The sequence below is a fragment of the Solanum lycopersicum genome, chromosome 6, assembly GCF_036512215.1.
Source record: "Solanum lycopersicum chromosome 6, SLM_r2.1".
In the NCBI taxonomy this organism is placed as follows: domain Eukaryota; kingdom Viridiplantae; phylum Streptophyta; class Magnoliopsida; order Solanales; family Solanaceae; genus Solanum; species Solanum lycopersicum.
The window spans coordinates 41830971-41855182 of NC_090805.1; the positions used below are offsets into that span (position 1 = coordinate 41830971).

At 31.3% G+C, this 24212-nt stretch overlaps 3 protein-coding genes and 1 long non-coding RNA gene across 4 annotated transcripts; 1 reads left to right on the plus strand and 3 right to left on the minus strand.

Moving 5' to 3' along the window:
* LOC101266235 (protein CHUP1, chloroplastic-like) lies at positions 1-3541 on the plus strand. Its single transcript, XM_004242223.5, has 4 exons — positions 1-651; positions 793-863; positions 1529-2284; positions 2350-3541. The coding sequence occupies exons 1-4, from the start codon at positions 510-512 to the stop codon at positions 3229-3231; spliced, it is 1851 nt and encodes a 616-aa protein (XP_004242271.1). The 5' UTR covers positions 1-509; the 3' UTR covers positions 3232-3541.
* Positions 3542-7758: 4217 nt separating this feature from the next.
* LOC101263526 (uncharacterized) lies at positions 7759-8552 on the minus strand. The gene is made up of 2 exons (XR_182876.5): positions 8238-8552; positions 7759-8123 (listed from the first exon to the last, which is right to left on the minus strand). It is a non-coding gene; the product is annotated as an uncharacterized lncRNA (long non-coding RNA).
* Positions 8553-11513: 2961 nt separating this feature from the next.
* LOC101263222 (inositol oxygenase 1) lies at positions 11514-15120 on the minus strand. Its single transcript, XM_010324557.4, has 10 exons — positions 14690-15120; positions 14484-14589; positions 13875-13956; positions 13584-13788; positions 12694-12806; positions 12467-12589; positions 12268-12337; positions 12067-12145; positions 11882-11963; positions 11514-11730 (listed from the first exon to the last, which is right to left on the minus strand). Exons 1-10 carry the CDS (start codon positions 14718-14720, stop codon positions 11704-11706), a joined length of 918 nt encoding a protein of 305 aa, XP_010322859.1. The 5' UTR covers positions 14721-15120; the 3' UTR covers positions 11514-11703.
* A 7737-nt stretch (positions 15121-22857) lies between these two features.
* LOC138349395 (uncharacterized) lies at positions 22858-24120 on the minus strand. The gene is made up of 3 exons (XM_069299730.1): positions 24090-24120; positions 23343-23687; positions 22858-23249 (listed from the first exon to the last, which is right to left on the minus strand). Exons 1-3 carry the CDS (start codon positions 24118-24120, stop codon positions 22858-22860), a joined length of 768 nt encoding a protein of 255 aa, XP_069155831.1.
* Between the last annotated feature and the right edge of the window lie 92 nt (positions 24121-24212).

Here is a 24212-nt window from a genome sequence, read left to right on the forward strand (position 1 = left end):
GAGCCCCTTCAATTTTAAGTTTGTTTTATTTTTTCGTAATATGATTTTATTACTATATCTTTCAACTTAAGATGTACTAATATAAATAAAGAAATATTTAGCACTTCATCGAATTTTTTAGGTGTTATGGTAGGCTACACATGTTTCTTCTATTAATATTAAAACAGCAAAACAGATAATAGAATAATATAATTGAAAGTTGTCCATTTGCAGTTGCGTGTGTTGAGTCAGACAAACACAAACTGGACTGTAAACCAAACAAATCCACATCAAAATTACGTTTTCTGGGTTGATTCTTTGTCAATTCAAGTTTGATTCTCCAAACTTAGATGCCCCAAAAAAACTTGTACAGTACGAATTTGAAAATTCCCTCTCCTTTTAGAAAGATTCAAAATTCAATTCTTTAACAAAGGGATCTTGCTTACTCCGTCCGCAATGGCTGATGAGGAAAAGGGAAACCTGTGAAATTTATAAGATGATTGAATTTTGCATTTTTTGTTAGCAGAGGAATGGTGAGAGAAAAGAGGGATATAAGACCTGTAATCTTGAAATTTGGTGTTGCTTTAGCTATATCACTTGGTGGAATTCTCTTTACTTTTTTCAGAACTAAAAGAATCAAACACTCTAATTCCTCTTCTTCACCTAATTCAGGTTAACCCCTCAACTCCATAACCCTAAAAAAATCACACCTTTTTGTTGCTCTGTTTCCTCTTCCTCTTTTTTTTTTTTTTTTAAACGTTGGACTTATTCCCTCTTTTTTTGTTTTTTTCCTTTGGTTTGATTTTAAAACAGGTGAGCTGCAAAATGATGATCAAACAAACCCTGCCTTGGGGAATTCAGTTTCCGAGTTTCCATGGAAATTTGTAAGTTCATTTAGATAAGACTTATGATTCTAATTTTGGTGTTTTTGGTTCTTATTTCTTAACTATTTTATAGGTTTTAAGCTAAAATGTTGTTAGAATTGAAAGAACAACTCTCTGATTATACATATTTAGTTGGTAAAAGATTGCTTTGATTGGTGGGGCTAAATTAGAGAATGTGGAAATAATTAGTTATGTAGTCGGTAGAGCTTCCTTTGAATTTTGGAAACAAGCTCACTATCAGAAGTAAGGCGTGCGTATACTTTACCCTCTTTAGAGCCCACATAATGGGACTACTACACTGGGTATGTTGTTGTTGGTAGAGTTTCCTATAAGTAAGTTTCAAGCATGATCACGATTTTCAATCATTATGATTTGTCTTAGTTGTGATGGGCCATGACAATATAATTCCTGTTTCATCTGATTTTCAACCAGTACATATGGTAAGTTCTGTAACTTTGAATTGTTTAATTGCTCATAAGGATGATTATTTTTCTGTTTGTTTTCTTTCTAATTCTGTTTTAGATGTGCTTAATATAGCTTACTTTTGGAAAACTCAGAAAAATAAGTACATAGTTGTGAATTGAAGTTATCTTGAGTGCTTTCCTATAAACATATTGTTGAGCGATTGTTCTGCTTGTGAGCTAATTACTTCTTTTCTATTGCAGGAGGATGTCCCCATACGTAAAATCATTATTGGGAGTTCTGTAAGTAGTCCTTCTACAAATTGTAGGTCTGGTGGAGACAAAGATGGGCTTTTTCTGCCGGAGATCAATGAACTTGAAAAGGAATTTGGTTCGCCTCCAAAGGATAGTTTTTCACCGCTGCAGGGTGCAGATTCACCCAAGGAATACAAAATTGTCGGAAGGGATGTCCATGAACAAGAGATTAAGAACCTGAAGAATATTGTTAAAACTCTTACGGAAAGGGATAGGAATCGTCAGATCCAACTGCTCGAGTATTATGGCTGCAAGGAGCAAGAAAAGGCCATGATGGAGCTTCAAAATCGAATGAAGATACACATTCTGGAGTCCAAGCATTTGGGTCTAAAGATCGAGACTTTGAAAGCAGAGAAGATGAAATTAGAGGCTCAAGTGGCTGAATATGCGAAGGTAGCCTCGGACCTTGAAGCTGCGAAATTGAAAATAAAGCAGCTGGAAAAGAAGCTCAGGTTGGGAGCTGGTCATAATAAGGACCAGATTTTATCCTTTAAAGAAAGAGTTTTGAAGCTGGGGAACAAGGAGAAGAATCCCGTTCAAGCTGAATCAAATGTTCAGTTGGAGCTCCAAAAGCTGAAGGACTTGGAAATCGAGGCTGATGAGTTGAGGAAATCTAACCAAAGGTTAAGAGCAGAAAACTCGACAGTTGGTGATAAACTGGAATATGTTCAGCTGATTGCCATTTCTGCTATGGAAAATAATGCAGTAAGTCTTTTATTCATCAACTTTGTTTATTTCGTGTTTTTTTGTTGACCTTTGTTCTAACACAGGCAGAAGCACTGAAAGAAGAAAGTCTACAGCTGAGAAAGCAAAATGAAGATTTAGTAAAGAAAATTGATCAAATTCAAGAAGGTCACTACAGCTATGTTGAACAAGTAGCCTATCTTAGATGGATAAATGCTTGCTTGCGGTATGAGCTGAGGAACTTTAAGCCTGCTCCAGGAGAAACAACTGCAAGGGATCTCAGTAAAACGTTAAGCCCTGAATCTAGGAAGAAAGCCAAGCAACTAATTGTTGAATATGCAGCTAAAGAAGACCAAGGGGACAGGGGAATCCATGTTTTGGATCTTGATTCTGGCCAGTTATCCTCCCAAGAACCCTATCTTATGAATTCGGGTGAGTTTGATGGTACTTCTATTGCTAATTCTTCAACCCATAAGACTGACACTTCAAACAAAAGCACAATCTTTCGTAAGGTTATGAGAATAATACGGGCAAAGGACCATCATCATAATCATTCAGAAATGGTTCACAAGACTGAAGAGAATGCAGCAAGATGCTCTTATTATTCTTCTGGGTACTGTTCAGATATGTCTGTCGTAGATACCGGAGCTATTAGGCCCCAGAGCAGATCAAGAACACCATCTCCAGGTCCGTCCAAACAACTTGTAGCTTTCCATTCATTTGATCAAGGCTCTACAAGCAGTAAAGGAGAAAGCAGAAACTATCCGACACGTAGAAGGAGATATAGTGATGTGGGCTCACTGGACTATATATCAAAGCGTCTTGCTGAATCACCTCAAGAAAAAGGAAATAACCATGACCAAGAAAATGTTCATAAATCTGAGTTGGCGAAATATGCAGAAGCTTTGAAAGGATCTCGCTCTAAAGAAGCAGTTCGCAAGAGATCAGCATCAGTTAGTTTCTTCTAACTTCAAGAAAATATACAAGATTATGCCAGTTTTTTGTTGCCTCAACATTGTTGCCCCTCTACATCATTAGAGGTAGCCTAGGTTCTATAGTTGTTTGATCCTTGATGATGGGAATCAACTCATAGAAACATGTTATACAGTTGTTTACTGTATCTAGTCCTACAAATATTATAGCTAGTGCAGCTTCTTCCATTGAAGTTGTAGTCAGAATTTTTTTAATTAGCAAAAGGAAACAGAAGAAAAGAGTATACATGTGTGTAACATTAGATATCAATGTTTGATTTTCTATGTAGCTACTCTTTTGAGATGATTTTCTTTGTAGCTTTAGTTGCTGTTTTTTCAGGGATCTGTTCGGTACGGAGGAGAACATTTTCCAATGTTCGGTTGGTCATTTTTAGAAAATAATTTTTTCCTAAGAAATCAAGTTCCTTAAAAATGAGGTAAATGATTTTCATAGCAGTAGGGAAAATAAGTTTCAAAGGGGCACTCTACATTGATTATGTCCTTCCCATTTTTCAATACACATCATCTTCAGTCTCACCCTCCATAATCTCAATTCGCACCACTCCACATCCCTACTCCCACTCCACCTCTCGTAGTATTTGTCAAAATTATATATAGATGCTTTTATGATAATGTTTTTGAAGAGAATATTTTCCTTCCCTACAAACACATTGACCTCTTGACATGAATACTTCTTCATTGTCAAAGTAGATAGTACTATTTTAATGAATGTTTGATACTCATAATTAATTATGACTTCATGGCAAAATTGATTCTTCTTTCATGTGGATGATAAGGAGCCAACCTCCCCTATAACATCTTATGATTCAAATGTGTTGCTAAGTCAATTTCTGTTTGTAGGATCCATTAATGCAACTTGTGCCAAGTATCTTTTTACTTACGGTCTATGGCTGTCCTTGTAATATTTTGTGTATGTGTCGATTCACACTAACGCGGATTAAGGATTCATATAGCTGACTCAACTTATTTTGTATTCTTTGTGATAAAATTTAACAAATATTGATGAGGAGTTATCCGTGCTTAACTTTTAAAGATTCTTAGACATGTTTACAAGGAAGCTACAATCATCATTTTAATTAGAAAATTGTTGCTTCTCATACTCAACTTGTTTAGTCTAACACTATACCAAAAGAGAAAAATAAAATATCATCTAGATTGCTCTTTACTGCCATTTCGAATGTCCAAATTAAACACCAAATTTGTTATTTGGACAGATTTGTTTATTCAATGTGATGTAGCATGAATATCCCTTACTTATCAATAAGCTTAGAGAATATGAAAGGAAAAAATATTTAATTGAGTGCACATGCTCTAAAACTAATCTAATGCGTTGGAATTTATTTATTCTGCATACGCAATGTTGATTTTGCTTCAACTTGAGGAAGTTTAATTAAATAGGATGGATATAAGGAATAGGTTATATTCTTATTTTAATCGAAAGACTTTGATAATTAGTTGGTTAAATATCAGATGACACATCAAGAAATTTACTCAAATAAATAGGATGATAAAAAACATTTCATTTCATATCATCATTATCTTATCTTTAGTCAAATGACTTTGTATGTCCTTTTTGTCACGCCAGCTGCCACCTGAGTTTGGACATGCAATTTCATATTATAATTTGAAATTATGAGTTTAAATTAATATTTGGATATGCCATTTAAAATTATGATTTCATATATCAATTTCTTTTTTTTCTTAAAAAAAAAGAAGCAATTTGGTGTTTCAAATCACGATTTCAATAAAGAAAATTTAACTGTAAAATTTATATTTGTAAAAAAAAATCTCCATTTTAAAAATTCTCTAGAAAATAATAATAAATTCATATTTAGCGTAAAGAGATTGTTTATATCACGTGAAATGGTTATATTAAGAAATAACTAGTTATACTATTATTACTAGTGGGTCTTTATAAAATTATGTGTATTTGAAAATTTGCAGTTACGAACATTTATTCATATACAGAACACAAAAAAGGTGATTTATCAATGCAATTTCTTACTCTAACATCTTGTTTATAACTTTTAATATGCTCATATGATTGTAAAAGAGGAGAATTTTTTTATAGCATTCACAACTTATCGTCATGGGGTTTCATTTATATGAGAAACGTAAATGTGCCATATTTGTATCGCAATTTCAAACAAAATTTAATTTAGTGTCCTCTTTTTCTCTTTATTAATATATAAATTTAAGGAATCCCATAGTGTAATTCAATAATTACATTCTGTCCCGACAAGTTTAGTAATTACAAAAAATTCTTTAAATGTGTTGAGCCGTGATACTTTAGATTGTAGTGATACATGGTAATTTAAAACTGTTGAGAAAAAATAGGGGGAAAAAACGGTAAAGTTATGTTGTTAGTAAAACAGCTTAATTTGTGGTAACAGATCATTAATCAGCATTAAATCAGCAATTAATTGGATATTAATTTCAAATTTTTATCATGCCCCTTCTCAATTCTCATCTTATGTTTGTTTGTTCGAACAAACTATCAATTTATTTGACACCTTTTTTTTAGTTGAATTACTGAAATTTTATCCATTTTATAGTCGCACAAGATATATATAATATCATTCAATTACTACTTTGGTGCAGTCGGAGGATGATGGACAAGGTGGGAGAAGGAAGAAGAAAGGGCTGAAAGAGAAGATAAAGGAGAAATTCACAGGTGGAAAGCACAAGAATGAGGAACCACATCACCAAGCACATGATGTTGGAACTCGAACCACAACAACTACTACAACTACTACAGAGCATGAGAAGAAGAGTATGATGGAGAAGATCAACGAGAAGTTACCCGGCCATCATAATCATCACTAGATAAAACGCTGGGGAATAAGAAGAATATTGTTGTATTCATCATGTCGTATCTCTTTCTATTTTATATAGTGCTAGTTGCTTGTGTTCAGTTCAGTATATGTTATCGTAGTGTAATTGTTGTTATTATATACATGAATGTACGTTTGTTTCAGTTCCAGCTGTTATTTGCTTGTATTAAGCCTTTCTACATATAATATGAAGGCATAACATGATTGAAAAAAGTAAAAATTTAAGGAATTCAATAAGTGAATTAACTAAAACATTATAACAAGTGATACATATCTAATACATGTATCAGAAACATTGACTAAACAATATACACACTGATTCTATATGTATCATCAAGTACAGTGGATGACGCATTTATTAAACTTAATGAATGATACATTATAACAATTTTCAAAACATGTATCAGTACATCAACTAAACAACTAATACCTTACTGATACATGATATTAGTTTTCAGAAATTCATACTACATGCAAAACATGTGATACATATCTACTACATGTATCAGTGCATTGACTAAACACTGTACACACAGATTCTATATGTATCATCAAGCACAGTTGATGACGCATTTACTAAACTTATTGAATGATACATTATAACAAAAAAGAGAAGAAAAAACGAACTGATGATGAATTAATAATAAAAAGATGTTGGGTTAAGACGATTACAGATTAAGAAGAAAAAGACGATGATGGATTAAGAATAAAAAGAAGAAACCAATAAAATATGCCAGAGTCTTTGTTTGAATCCTTCTAAAGATTCATAGGATCATGCAAAGATTTTTTTCTATTTTCTGCCCCATTCTCATCAACAATTCCCGTCCTCTCCATCCCCGGCTGTTGGAGCTTCGGAACAGCCGCCGCCGCCGACGGCGGCTGAGATGGATTGTCACCGGCAGTGGGTGTGGAAGTGAAAGACATATGAAATTCTAGAGAAGGGGTTGTAGGGTTAGTGATATCTGATGAAAAACTTTTGAGAATGATTAAAAGGGAAAGGCATAAAAAGAAAAACCGATGATTTTGATGAAAGCTGAAGACTTTGTACTAATCGATGATGGAGTAAGAAGAACAATAAGAACGGGAGAGAAATTGTGCAGTTTTTTGAAATTTCAAATTTTTTGAATTTTGAAATTCAAAATTTAAAAATTGAGTGTTTTAATTAAAATTAATTAAAATTAATAATTCAAAATTCAAAAATCTGATTTAGAAGATTGAGTGTTTTAGTGGAGAAAAAATAGGCATTATATTGGGGGATTGTGTATTATAGGAGAGAGAATGTTATGTATCTATACACTTCTACTAAAATTTAAAAAAAAAAGAATTATGTAATATTTAAAAAAAGAAGGGAAAATTAGAGAATATAAAACTTATAGTTGTGTATTTAAGTTATTTTTACTAATATTTTTCCTTGTGTTAACTTGTTTCATTTGAACCTTTTTGTCAAATAAATCAGAAAAATAGGACAAGTAGACCATTTCGCCCTTTTCTTAAACTCTGGTTTTTTTTTTTGGGGGTGTACTGAACAATCGTCCAGAGAAGAAACCTGATATTCTTTGAGTACATTTTGTCTCTCTCTAAATGAATTTAATAGTAGCCTTGTTGATATGCCATAAATATGTGCAGTCTTTATTTTTACACATAATTAAGAAATTTGAAAAGATCACAGTTTCTTCAATTTGAAAGTTATCATATTGTATTGGTAAATTTAATTTGAACAAGTCACAACTCCGCATACAAATTAAAACTTACGGTACAAACGCGGTGTTCACACTGTACACATAATAATACTCCTAAATTAATCAATCTAAAGAAACCAATAAGTTCCTTCTTTATTGAATAAAACATGTACGTATAAATAATCAAAGTCACACCAATTGCTGATCAAACTTGTTCAGTAATTCTGACATGTAGAGATCGAAGAGAAACTTCAACAACCACAGCGGGTACAACAGGTACCTGGGGGTGTTGGTTCACAACACTCCACACAATGAAGACATGCAACACGTGGTGAAAATTTGTTTGACGCGAGTTCTGCATACACGTATGAACTAACCTCAGAAATGAATCTAAAATTTAAACGTACGTATTTAATATTATCTGCTTAGATTTATGAATTTATATTACGTCACATAAATTATTATATACCTCGAGATGCATCGCATGACCATAGTAGCAAGGGAGCTAAGAAAATAGCGTAGATCATAAGTGTAATCACTATGGATTTTATAGAGTTGTTGGAGAGTAGTGCTGCCATATTGCAAACCTTAATTTCTATACCAAAAAAGTAGTACTTTGATGGCTTTAATTTTAGAAATTGTGTTTCAAGCTCAATGCTTTTGGAAGTATTTATATGAATTTTGACCGTGTACACACAAATACTACAAAGCAAGCAAGTCAATTGACTTTGAAGGATAAAAAAAGGGATAGAAACAAAGGAAAATTCTCAAGTAATTTAATAATAAAGAAAATATTCGTCAAGTCATCTAATCAACTAGACCAAGGAAACTACCTAGTTCCAGCAGAGGCGGACCTAAACTTTAATTTTAATTCATTCAAAATTTTAAGATTCTTGATATTGAATGCATTGTGGTACTATTATTTCGGGTTCATGTCTAATAGTTATTCATCTTTTAGTTAATTTTTGCATATATATATATATGTTAAAAGTTATGAATTCAAATGAATTAAGTAGAAAAAATTAAGTTCGCCAATTGAGTCGAAAGCCTGTTTAAGCAGGAAAAAAATGAATTTATATCAATTCTATAATATACTAAATCCACAATGGGAAATTTCCATGCAATTTATTTTTGTCAATTTATTGACCAAGACCAACTATATTTTCTAACTGGTGTGGTGAGTCTTACACGTCAGGCAGTTTACTTCTGTTTATTTTCGGTACTTTTAATTCAAAAATATACTCCTATATATTTTTATTAATTTGATTGACTCGATTGATGATCAAATACATTTAGCTTTGATAAGTTGTTAAATAAACGGTGGGAACGTATTTTTTGTGGTCTAATTCACAAGATGACTTGACTTCATCGTTTATTTATTACTACTATTTTTTTAAAATTAGGTCAAACGGGCTCTTATTCCAGTTGGTTGTTACCTATGGCATACATTGTATTATTAGTCTAAATACTAGTGTTATTGTAACTGTTTGCTTAAAAACTGTTGTATGAAATTGTTAAAAGTCATTGTTATAACTTATATACTAAATGTAAAACCATTTTAAATTTGACGTGTTTTCTTCGTATTCCCACTAAACTATCAGTAATTATATTATTACTGCTAAATAATTACCGTTAACTCATTTATTTGTTGTAGTGATGAGCCACGGTTGTTAACCTAAAAGTGATAATTACATCTCTATAGACTCGGGAAGTACATTCACAGGGTTGTTAGTATTCTCACGGGAGTTTTCCAACTTTTTGCTTACTAGTACTTTCTTGGAAGAAGAGTAGCAGACTCGTGAAATTTGAAATTCTATAATTAGGGGTTAAATTTAAGAGGATCAAATGGGTCACTATAATAAATGAGTCAGGATCCAATCCAGCTCAAATTTGGTGTCAAAATGGGGTTAGGACTTAGGTAACAATGGGTCATAACTCGACCCGTCATTTATAAGTTTTTGCCTTTCTTTTTTTCTCATTTTATACAATTTTCAAATTGTATCTAATTTCTTTCTTTCTCGTTTTATACAATTCGATTCAATTGTATATTCCTTGTCAAGTCTCTTTTGTCTTTCTCTCTTTCTCATTTTATACAAATTCAAATTTTATATAATCGTTCTATACACTTATAATAATATAATTCGTTTTATACACTTCATTTTTATACAGCTCTCTGCCCAAGCATTTTTTTCTTTCTTGTTTTATACACTTCGTTTTATACAATTTGCTTCAACTGTATATGTATAGTGAATTATACGATTTCTATGTTTGTTATGGAGCGCAATTATGCAAACTTTGTTATAGCATACAAATATTAATTTTTTATTTGCTATATGTGAAAGCTATTTTTTTGATGTGCAAGATACATTAATCTAGAGCGCGAAAATAAAAAATTTGTAAAACTAATAAGAGATAATGATAATAAGAAAAACTTAAATATGAAATTTCGGTCATATTTTCGATTTTTTTTAATTATAGAACTGAAAAGCGACCAATGGGTGTTGTTTCAAGTAGAGAACCCATGATGATTTGCGAAAATAACCCTTTTTAGGTTACCATTTAAATTTTGTCCTTATTTTCAAAAGGAGTGTCAAATATGAATAATGCTATTGATTGATAAAATATTAAATTGGCATCTAATGTCTAAAATAATTTTTATTTATGGATTAATAATTTTACATAGAATTTTCAATTTTCTCAAAATAAATTTATAATACATATATTGGATCCTAAACTTGGCTTTAAATTTTAATTTTGATCTCCAACTTTCATAATGCACAAACAAATACTTTTAACTATCTAACTTTTAAATAAATAAACACATGAGTCCTGCATAGCACAATACACGTAGGACACAACATAGGACAAAAAATGACATGTAGGATGACATATGCGATATCTGTGTCTATTTGTTCAACTTTATACAAGTTTAAGTGTCTATTTGTGCACATTCAAAGTTGAAGGGCATAAATGTAATTTAAAGCCAAATTAAAGGGCATATATATGTATTATGTCAATTTTAAACCATAATCTAAAAGGTTTGCAGGTAACAAAACATATAATAATAACAAATTCACGGAATGTCATTTTTTTTTTAAAAAAAAGGGTGAGCGGGGTGGGGGGTTATTCTTAATTAGATATTTACAACTTTATAAATATTTATGATTATTTTAGGACAATAAACTCAACAAATTTTTTTTATTATTAAATTTCATATCTGATCAAAATTGTATAAATTAAAACGAAATGGACTTTGATCTTTTCAAAAAGGAAAATTTTATTTAAACTAGATCAGGTTTTTAAGCCGCAAGTGTTGTTTTAAGCCGTTGATCTAATCAAAACCATACAAAAATTCATGGTATTCCTGTAAAATATTTACAGAAGAAAAATGAATGGTTAACACTTTAGAGAGGATACGATTGTCTAATTATTGGCAATGAAAATCTGAAAGAAAAATTACACAAAATTTAGTATTAAATTTGTCCGATTCGACTTGCCAAATTTGGTAGAGGATTGATTTTTTAGGTCACTTATAATTTTCTTATTTTGTCTTATTAGCTGTTAGGATTTGATTTGCAAACATTAATTTGATTTAATTAATAAAGCTAAATTAAATTAGATTAATTTAATAATTAAAAATTAAAATTTAGAGGTTTTATAATATTAATATAATAAAATAAAAAACCTTAAATATTTTCATTCAACTTTAATTGAAAACAATATGACAATAATTCTGAAACTGAAATTGGGCCATCAACTAAAACAACCACTTTTATTATTGTTTATTAGCTGCATCATATTTTTACATCGCAAAACACTAATACAAAAATAAAAATAAAAAAATTAAAAAAACTTTTAAACTATAGACCATTACAGTCTTTATTATTTATTTTCATTTGTCAGCTTTTCCCTATGCTACTAAACGCATCTCCTCCTCACCATTTCAGCTTTGCTGGGAAATACTGCACAATATAACATTTCAATCAGTTACAAAAAAAAAAAAAAGAAATTGAATATTACAATTTATTCATATATTTTTTAAAAAAAATTACTGATTTGAAGGAAAAAATATTTTTGATTTTCTAAATCAACAATTTTAACTAAAATACTCACCTTTTCAATTAGAGACATGTAGTAAGGCTTGACCTCTTCCACGTTAACCTGAACTTTGCTTTTGCTGTACAAGTCATATTTGCTGTACCACACAATTTTTTAAAAAAATTATAAACTGTTTCTTCTTTTTCTAAAAATAAATTTAATTAATTAAATAAATAATATTTGGGAATTTTAAATCTTACTTAAAAATATGAAGCCACTTAAGATTTTCCTTATCTTCCTCATTCATTAGTTCCTTGTAAGCTCCAGACTTGTGCAGGGCTGCCACGTTTGATAAATCATTTAACATTTAGCCACTTATACATAGTTAAATAAAAAATAAATACGAAAAACAATCTTAAACATCTCGCAAAGTCTCAAAGAGTAGCTTATTTTGTCCTTACCATAAAATGAATGATATCTAATAATGAAAAGACCAGCTGATGGCAACGTTGTCCCATTCTCTTTTGCAACCTGTGCATGTGAATAATAATGACCACAATCGTGACATGTTCTTCTTTTTATTGAGCGTTAGCTAGTATAAATTCAGATTAATCAAATTTTACGAAATATTAAGCAATGAATATGGTGTAAAGAATATACCAAGTACATATAATCATCGTGACCCCATGACATCAACACCTTGTCTAGTCCACAACCCTCAGAGTAAACTCCAAATTTGCTTTTGTAAGCAGTATTATTGTAGTCAGGATTTTCCTTAAAGTACTGGATCAACACCAAAATAGACAAAAGTACTAATTAACTAAATTTAAATGTGTTTTGATTTAGTGATTAAGGTATTTATTAACTAAGCTAGTAGAAAAGGGAACCTTGGAGTGAACAATAGAGTCATGGAAAGCACAGCCAACAGGGAATGTGTCACCAACAACAGCCCATTGAGGAAGCTCTCCAAAGCTAGGAAGAAGAAGCACTTTACCCAAGTCTTGCAAAAAAATAAAATAAAAAATTGTACCATAATCTTAGTTAGTCTCATTTAATTTTAATACAATAATCAGGGGCGAAACTAGTGAGGGATAAGAGGGTTCGGGTGAACCCTTGAATTACACTATCTATATACGATTACAATTCAATTATTTTTGAGAATCTCAGGATAATCGCAGCCACTACAACTTCTGTCACAATCTTTACAGAGTGAGCACTTTGTGCAAAAAACGAGGTAAACTCCCACGGTATAATAACGGTGGTATAAACTGCACTGGCTAGACAAACCTTATGCGACAGACTCAAATCTGTTGTTGTTATTCAACTTTTCTTTTCCACACTTGCTAAACTCAAGAGAATCAGAAAACATAGAGGAGAGATCGATATCGGGTCATACGTGATTTCTCTAATCCTGGACGTGACATTATAATCATCAATATGATCTTTGATTTCTCTAATCCTAAACATGAGATTTCTACATGATATTAGAGCTTAGTCGCAGATAATTTAAGATTTAGTAGTCTAGTTTCGAAGGACTAAAATTAAAATTTTACGTATATATAGTAGATGTTGAACCTTTTTTTGCATATTAGTGTGTTTAGTTTCTATATTTCAAATCACTTATTAAAAATTCTAGCTTGAACATAACTAATGTATTTCCGCAAGAGGAGTTTGAAGAGATTGATGTGAACATAACTTTATCTGATCTATCAGGTAAACACAACTAACACTAACATTAATACAACGAGTCAAAAAAGAGAATTGAAAAGTATTGTACCATGAATAAGGGCAGTCAAATGGAGCCAATCTTCATCAGGATAGTCTTTCCTAATGGCTTCAGCACTTTGCAACAAGTGTTGAATTTGAGGTTCATCCAAATCAGGGTCACTGTCATCAACCACATCATTCAATAATTCACAGCATTCCCAGATGCTCATTTCTGCTTTGTCCAATTTTGCATATTCAACCCTCATCTTACTTACCTGCAATACATCATAAAGGACAAATTTTAAACAAAAATAAGTAAATGAAAATACACATTTTTGCTAAACCAAATAAAGTTACTTACATAATCATAGGTTTGATTAAAGTGATTGATCTTGTAAAAATTTTCTACCCCTTGTTGCCTTGCACTTTCAACAGTGTAGTCCCTGTTTTAAATATTGCTACTAGGTCAATTTTTGTCACACAAAAAAATGTACATATAGAGACAACAAGTTTTTTTTTTTTTTTTAATAACGAAATTTAGATATGAGCTGTTGGTTTAGTTTATTCTAACACTTGATTGATTGAGAAAATGACACTGAATTAATCTGAAGGGACTTTTTATTTTATCCCTTGTCACATAAATCCATAGAAATTCAGGCATTCAGCGAATCATGTCCTGGCCATAAATATTCTTAACAACATATCCAGTTTAATATCACGAAATATAATGACGTGTCCGTAGACTACAGAATCGGTAAACATGTTCAGCAAATCAGACCCATATTTTTCTCATTTCACCTTTTCCCAATTTTAATATTACCAAAGTATTGTTAGATAGAATTAATTACTTGGTACAAATCTGGAAATAATATAACCTCTGTTATGGGTTTAAACAGAGTATCGTCCTGAATTTCAGCGCGAAACTGATCGTAATTAGAGATTTAAGAGAATATTATAGTATAATAGAGACCTAAAATTATGGCCAAATGCATTGGTTTCAGGAACTGCAAATCCATCACCCAATACCAATTCCTTTTGATTCTGAGCATGAATATTCGTTTCATCTGCCTGGATCTCTGAGAAACACGCATTGTTTCAGAAATAAAAAAAAACAATTTTGAAGAACAAAGAAATACTATAATTAAAAAAAAAAAAAGCTAAGAAAGAAATTTTTACCAACAGGAAGCTGCTCAATAAGTATAGTCATGGTGAATGAAAAAACAGAGCTAAAATCAAAACTTCAATTAAAAAAAAATAAAAAATTAGCAGTAGTAGTATTAGATAGAGAGAAGAGTAGGCGGTGTGGCTTATTTTAGGTTAAAAAAAATAAGAGAGTATTTATAGCAGCCGGAAAGTCCTTCCCTGCGATTTCGGAGGTTTTGAGTCCTTCCCTGAAAATCGCAAAGTTTGTATTGTATACCTAACTAGTTTATTTGTTTTTATATGATATATAAAAATATATTGTAATTGATTATACATTAGATACAAGGTTTCCATTACGTTAGGAACCTAACAAATATATGCTAAGCTGTATCCCAGTACATTTCACATTCTTCCTTCCTTCTCCCAAGTACAGGACCAACTTGCCTCATGCAACTAGCCTACCCATGAAACCCGCTAACCTCCTTATCATATATATATATATATATATATATATATATATATTTTAATTATCTCAAAATTCATCTTTTATCGTAAAATAATAATTAGTTTTATCCTTTAAATTATTATCGGTCTTAAAAATATTCTCTTTTTAATTGACTAACTGAACTTAAATTCAACTTGCAACTGCACTTGAGTTCTCGTCAAGTTGAGGATTGTATTTTGGTACCGTTAGGATTGAGTTGAGGGTTGTATTTTGGTATAGTTAATCAAGGAGTATTTCTGAAATTGTCAAAAACTTAAAAGATTGAATTTAATTATTTACATCAAATTTAAAAGTGTTTTTAATATTTTTTTTTAAATTAAGTTATTCTGATATTTATTTTATTACTATAATATAAATAGTGTAATAAGTAATCCTAAAAATATTTAATACCTCTAATTAAAAGAGGATAAAATATATAATGCGTTATTACCAAACTAACTCTCAACTTACGTAATAAAATATATAATATTTTGGTATTGCGGTAATTCGTTGGCAGTATATTGGTGAGTATAGGGCCCAGCCTGACTCAGCTTTGAGTAGGAGGATACATTATATCTTCTTCGTTACGTACTTCAAGGATGGGTCCCACCTCTGAGGTGGATCGCAGTCAAGCCTTTTATTTTTGATATTTGTTTGTAAATGATTTTTATTTTTAGAGTTAAATTATAAAAATTTTGACTAATATTTTAAGATATATTTTTTCATTATATTAATATGCAAAAAAGTTATAATTTATAATACTTTCATAATTTTAAAATATCTAATTTTTTTGTTTAAAATATCAAATTAATATAAAGTAATTTATCTTTAAAAAATAATCAAATTAATTTTTGATAAGCGCAATATGATAAACATTTCTTAACAAAAAGAGAAATATTTACCATTTCTTCACGCCAATTTTCTGGCCGTTAACTATTGGGCCGACAAAATACAAACAAGCCCATTCGACCATAGAATATTTACCTGCAATTTGTGATCACAAGAATTCATGAAATTATGAGAATGACGATATAAATCATATTAAAATAATATTAAATAAGATGTATTAATATCATTCCAAAAGATATATTTAAAATAATGTTGGATAAGAGTGTTAATAATGTTTAATATGAATAAGCATTTCCCAAATTTCTGATTTCAAAAACATGTAAAAGTACAAAGAAGAGAGATTATTTGCCTTCATTTTGCACCTAATCAAATTAATTTTACTCTATTAGAGAGCACTACTTACAATTTGGTACTTCATTTTTTTTTTAAAAAAAATTCCATAATGTAGGGATACATAAATGCAATACCATCCTTGATAATTATTTTTTAATTATTGATTTTTACTCTTCTTAGATGGAATTATAATGGGGATTTTCTTTCTAATTAAGATATTTTCCGTAAGTTAGAATTGTTGTGATCAATCTAAACTAATCTTGCCACTTTTAACGTATGTATGTTTAATCACAATATAGAATAAATTAGATTCACCAGAAAATCATAATAGAAGTATGATATAAATCACAATGTTGGTCACATTTTTTTAAACTGAACATCGAAAAATCAAATCACTGGTTTGATTTGGTTTCGAGTTGATTGTTTTTAGTTGAAATCAAATTAATCCAAATATAATTGGATTTTTTTTCAATACCGTACCAAATTAAACCAAATCACTAATCGATTTATTTTTTTGATTTGATTCGATTTGTAATTTGGTTCGATTTTCAATTTGATTTTATACGCCCCTAAATATAACCACTACACAGTTTAAACATATGCATTTATCATAATTATAACTCATGTTTAATCAATTAATCATTTATGTATTACATTAAGCTATATTATTACAACATATTTGACCGTAACATAATTTTTATACGAAGTGACTAATAAAACACATTTAATTCATGCAAAAGTTGAAAATATTTAGTCAAATATCATTGTTTTTTTCATATATATATATATATATATATATATATATATATATAACTTTTGAAAATACTTAATCAGTTAGCCGTGTATATAATATTTTACAAAAAAGGCCTGAAATATCAATCAACTATGTAAATTGATAATTACACTTTTTTTTTATATTTCATGCCTAAAATGGACTCAACGTCAACTTTTTTTGTTCTATGTTGCGCTCATTCTTAACCGGTTATATCATAATCTCAATTAATAAATTCATTAATCACGTATTACTATCCTAAAAATTAATTAAACAATTGAAAAGACCAAATTTCCACCAACTTTACCCAAATTTACGGGTGGGGCTTTTGGGTGGGTTAGATCTTTTAAATTACTTTTTATTAATTGTTAATGTAGCCATAGGATAGTGATACGTGATTAATTTGTTAATTGACGTTATGATTTAATCTGTTACGGATGAGGACAAATAGAGCCAAAAGATTGATGTTGAGCAAAGGCGTATTTAGAATTTCAAAAGGATGGGTGATCTAATTAATATAAATTTGATCAATTTGACCTTTACGTTCTTAACATTAAATCGTTAAATTTTAAAGTTTACCGGCCAACATATATAATACTACTAGTTTTATATTTTAATATACACATTTGGTTTAATTGTATAAAAAATTTACAATGCTATTTTTTTTAGGAATTTCCAATGCAAACACACTTGAAAATTTTGAAAAACTAAAGCAAAAAAAATATAAAATTATTTAAATGCCAAAAGTGTTACTGATAACCACTTGGAGAAATGTTAACTAAAAAAAAGATAAATATTACACTTAAATTTTTATCTTTGCTTAGAGAGGTGCACCCAATCATCATCATGTTGTTTTATGATATTTTTAACGTGGGTTCATAATTCTATATTTAAATATATTTTGAAAAATATAACATTACTATATATGATTTATAGAGGGAAATATGGATTCACGTGAATCCACAAAAACCCCTCTAGTACCCCTATGACATCGAGGAAATTTTAGCCCTAAAAAATAAAATAATTGAATGATATTTTAGCCCTTTTTTTAAATATTGTAAAATATTATATATAAGGAAAAACTACATAAGGTATCGATCTAGTATAAAATGTTTTATATTATGCAAAAGATATTTATACACAAATATATATATATATATATATATATATATATATATATATATATATATATATATATATATAAAATCATATTTCTTATAACAAAGTATAAACTGCGTGACATAAATATTTTCTAAAATATACGAAAACAGTAATTTTTGCAAATATTATTACTTTCATAAAAACTTACGGTGTAACATTTACAATTTCAAGTTAACATTCAAACTGTCGTAGATTCAAATCTCTCCCATTGATTACTACTATTTTAATTTCTCTTTCTATCTCAAGTGAAAGAGAACTATTATAGTTATTAACTTCTTTTTTCTATTTTATTTATACATTTAAAATCTCTAGAAAGGCTAAAAAATTAGCAGCCGATTGCTAGGAGTGGAAGAGTTGGACAAACAAATTAAAGGGCTTAATCCGTTAGATTTTCAAGGCATAATATATATATATATATTAGACTTTAAATTTGATTTTAAATTTTAATTTTAACCTCCAAATTTTATAATGCACAAACAAGCACTTTAACTATTCAACTTTTAAATAAATAAGCACATGAATCCTACATGGAATAATACACGTAAAACACAATGTAGGACAAAAAATGACGTGAGATGACATGTGGGACATGTAACATCTGTTCAACTTTATACAAGTTTAAGTATCTATTTGTGCATATCCAAAATTAAAAGACATAAATATAATTTAAAGTCAAGTTAAAGGGCACATTTATGTATTATGCCGATTTTCAAATGCAACTTTCCTTGTAAGAAATAGTCATTAAATTTTACGTTTTTAAGATATTGATATTCAAACAAGACACTGTGTGTGTGGTGTGTGTGTGCGTGCGTGCGTATGTGTGTGTGTGTGTGTGTTGAAACAATTGAACAAGATGAAGAAGAAGATTCTGGAAGAAAGTTATCTTCACTTTACTCTCATCGGAAAAGATTACAAAATAATGAATTAACTAACTAAAAATCTACTTTATATAGATTCTACAATTTAAAGTATTAATCAACTAACTAACCTAACAGATTTTCCTAACTGTAATTTGTTATAACTAATTTTAGTTAGCTAAGTAACAGCTCCTTTCTCATTACTCCCCCTCAAGCTGGTGGGTGTGAATATATTCAAAACTCCCAGCTTGGAAACCAAATGTTCATGTTGTACTCTTGCCAGCCCCTTTGTCATAATGTCTGCTTGCTGATCTTGTGTCCTCAGATATAGTGTTTGAATCAACCCCATTTGTATCTTTTCTCTAATGAAATGACAGTCAACTTCAATATGCTTTGTTCTTTCGTGGTAAACTGGATTAGCTGCTATCTGTAAAGCTGCTTTGTTATCACAGAAGAGCTTTATAGGTAGATGTATTTCTTCCCCTAATTCTTTGTATAATGCAATGATCCAAACTAATTCTGATATAGTAGAAGCCATGCTTCTATACTTCGATTCGGCTAAACTCCTTGATACAGTCGTTTGTTTCTTTGACTTCCAAGAAATCAAAGACTCTCCATGTTTGATTAAGAATCCTGTCACTGATCTTCTTGTATTTGGACATGCTGCCCAATCTGCATCACAGAAGACTACTAATTCCCTGTCTTTCTTGCTGCTCATCAAAACTCCCATTGCAGGTTTTTTTTATGTATCTTACCACTTTGAGGGCTGCTTCCATGTGTGATTTCTTTGGACATTGCAAAAACTGACTTAAAATTTGTACTGCAAATCCAATGTCAGGCCTAGTTAGTGTCAAATATAATAATCTTCCAATCAATCTTTGGTATGGATCCTTGTCTGCCAACACTTGATCATGTGTAATATTCATGGCTTTATCTAGCAATGTATTTGTTAATTTCAAGTTGATGTCCAGTGGTGTCCAAGATGGTTTAGCTGCAACCAATCCCATCTCCTCTATTAATTCTAAAGCATATTTCCTTTGGTTCATTAGTATGCCTTTATCTGATGTGCCGAACTCTATGCCAAGGAAATATCTCAAAATTCCAAGATCCTTAATCTTGAATCTAGCATGTAATTCTTGTTTGGTGTGCTCTATTAACACCAAATCATTTCCAGCTATCAACATATCATCGACATATACCAAGATCACTACTATTTGTGTATGATATTTCTTTATGAATAATGAATGATCTAGGCTGCTCTGATTAAAACCAAGATCAACCAATGCATCAGTCAATTTAACATTCTATTGTCTACTTGCCTGTTTCAACCCATACAATGATTTTACTAGCCTACACACCATTCCTGAAGTCTCCCCCTGGCTAGAAAAACCTTCAGGCAAAGACATGTACACTTCTTCATGTAAGTCACCTTGTAAAAAAGCATTATACACATCCATCTGATGTATATGCCAATGAGAGGCTGCAACAATTGATAAAACACTTCTTACTGTGACCATCTTCACAACATGTGAGAATGTATCTTGATAATCAAGACCCTCCCTCTGATTGTAACCTTTGGCAACTAATCTAGCCTTATATCTCTACACAGTACCATCAGTCTTAAACTTTATCTTGTAAACCCATTTACAACCAATAGGTTTCTTGTAAGAAGGTAAGGATACTATAAGCCATGTTTTATTTTCCTCAAGTGCTTGGATCTCTTCTTGCATAGCTGAAATCCATCTAGGATCTAAGCATGCTTCCTTGTAAGACTTAGGCTTAGTGATACTAGAGAAAGCACACAAATAGGATTGATATTGTGAGGAGAGATTAGCATAATGCAAACAATGAGATAAAGAATGGTGTAATGAAGTAGAAGCAGCATGTGTGACAAAATCAGTCATCCATGTAGGTTGTTTCCTAACTCTGTGTGACTATCTCAAAGGCATAGATTCAACACCAGCAGGCATAGTAGAAATATCAACATCATCAACCTCAATATTAGGAACAATGCCTGGAATAGCAGGAACATCATGTGGAGGAGACAAATGTGAGTCATTAGTAGGAGAATCCTCATTGTCTGTAGATATGTCCAGGAAAACATTAGGAGAGGGAGTGTATTCTGGAAAGGAAAAGAATCCTCTCTAAAACTAACATCTCTGGATATAAAAAAATTATGAGTTGCTAGATTATACAACACATAACCTTTTGTAACTTCAGAATAACCCATATGTACTGCAGGAACAACTTTGGCTTCAAACTTATCACCAGGAGGTAAACACTTAGCATAACATAAACAACCTATTGTTCTGAGGTGTGTTAAGGACCCTTTAACACCATGGAAAACTTCAAAAGGAGACTTGTTGTTGAGTGTTGTAGATAGCAACCTATTCATCATGTAAACAGCCCCAAGCACACAATGGCCCCAGTATTTGATAGGTATAGAACCCTGGAATCTGATAGCCCTGGCCAGTTCTAAAATGTATCTGTGTTTCCTCTCTACCACCCCATTTTGTTGTGGTGTGTAAACACATATTTTCTGATGTACAATACTAAGAGATGTAAACAAAGCATGACAATTAGAATTGACAAATTCAGTGCCATTATCTGATCTCAATACTTTGGCTCTTTTTCCAAATTGTGTACTGACTAGCTGAAAAAAGTTTCTCAACACTACCACCACATCACTCTTTAATTTCAACAAAAATATCCAAGTCATACGAGAATGATCATCCACAATAGTCAGAAACATTTTATAACCATCAAAGGTAGAAACATGAAATGGTCCCCATACATCCAAGTGCAACAAATCAAAAATACAAGAAGATCGATTCTCACTATTAGGAAAAGGTAATTTGGTTTGTCGAGCTAATGGACACACATCACACCTGTCTAAAATCCTTTTGCATTCATTAGGATCAATATTAAAAAAATGACTCATAGTTCCTACAGAGGCATGACCCATTCTTCTAAGCCAAAGAAGGATGTCCAGCTTATTCTTGGAAGCAACCATCCTTTTTGGTGAGCAATCAATACCACTCCCTCTGTGACTCATCAAATAGAGGCCATTCTTTTCTTCACCAATCTCCATTACCTTCCCACTTGAGAGGTCCTGGAATACACAATAGTCAGGGAAAAAATGAACTGAGCATTGTAGTTCCTTAGTGATCTGAGATACTGAAAGCAGATTATATCTAAAATCTGGAATGTATAAAACATTTTTCACAGATCTTCCATCCATCAATTCACAACTACCAATATGTGATACCTCTGCAATCCCTCCATTTGGCAAATATACCTGTTTATTATAAGCAGTAACAGGCTTCCTAAAATTTAACATCTCTTTATGAGAGATCATATGGTTGGATGCACCTGTGTCTATTATCCATTCCTTATCATCATTACATACATAGGAAGCAAATGCTTTAGAAAAATTACCTCCCATATTTGAATCAGATAATCTGCACATATTTGAAGAGGAAGATTCTGGTACATCATCAGCCTTGTGCTTTCCCAGGTTAGACTGATTGAGATGTGATGACTTATTATATTGCTGCATCATCTGTGGGTGTTGATGTGAAGGAATGTGGGATCTATTCCAATCAGCATGAAGATTATCAGCTCTAGAATAGTTATTGTAACCTGGATCATTGGGAAAATTCACATGAGCAGCTCGAGCTTGTGATCCATCATTGTGTGATCGACTTTCCTCATCCCTCACATTGTGAGCATGACTTCGATTCTCTCATTCCTTCTCATAAGGATCATTTTGCTGCCCAACCTTCTTCTTGAATCTGAAGTTGGAAAGATATCCAATCAACCGATAACAATTGGCTTTTGTATGACCCATCATCTTGCAATGATCACATTGAGCATTCCAATCCCTTTTAAACTTGCTAGGAACTTGACGAGCAGTCATAAGAGCTGCTATTTCCAGATTAGCAACATTTTTCCTGGCTGAATTTGCTATGACTCGTTGGCTTTCTCTTTCAATCATCATTGAATAGGCTTGATTAACAGACAGAAGAGGAACTAACATCAAGATCTGACTTCGAGCCTGCTCATAAGTCTCATTAAGACCCATTAAAAATTGCAACAACTTCTGCTGCTTCATAAATTCTACAAATCCTCGCGATTCTGTGCAATTACAACCAGGAAAAGGTGCAATGCAATCAAATTCTGCCTAGCACAATCTCAATTTTGTAAAATACTCTGCTATAGTACTCGTACCCTGTACCAATGTGACAATTTCCCTATGTAATTGAAAAATCCTTGACCCATCTGTTTTATCAAATCTCTCCTTGAGATCTCCCCAAACAGAGCATGCATCTGTAGAGTAAACAATTCCACCCAATAATTCCTTGGAAACACAATTCATGATCCATGAAAGAACAATTGCATTGCATCTCTCCCATAAATCAGTCAGATTAGGACCAAATCCATCCTTCCTACACTTTCCATCGATTAGCCCCAACTTGTTTCTTCCAAGTATGGCTATTCTCATCGACCTGCTCCATACAGAATAATTTCCAGAACCTGTAAGCTGAATAGAGATCAATACAACTCCAGAAGTATCTGCAGTACTCAAAAAAAGAGGGTGATTGTGACTAAGTTTTTCCGGTAACTCATTGTCAACCGTAACATCTATTGTTGAACTTCAACACCAGCTTTAATTCTACCTTGCTAAGCTTCAATTCAGACCATATTAATGGCTGATTGCTCTGATACCATGTTGAAACAATTGAACAAGATGAAGAAGAACAAGATGAAGAAGAAGATCCTGGAAGAAAGTTATCTTCACTTTACTCTCATCGGAAAAGATTACAAAAGAATGAATTAACTAACTAAAAATCTACTTTATATAGATTCTACAACTTAAAGTATTAATCAACTAACTAACCTAACAGATTTTCCTAACTGTAATTTGTTATAACTAATTTTAGTTAGCTAAGTAACAGCTCCTTTCTCATTATATACCTGCGCATTGATCAATCATGAAGTGTCCCATATAGACTCTTTTAAGAGATGAGTGATGTATTGGTGTCTTAGTTACATGTGATTCTCCGTTTTTGAGGTTGAGTTATTAGATTATCATTTGCT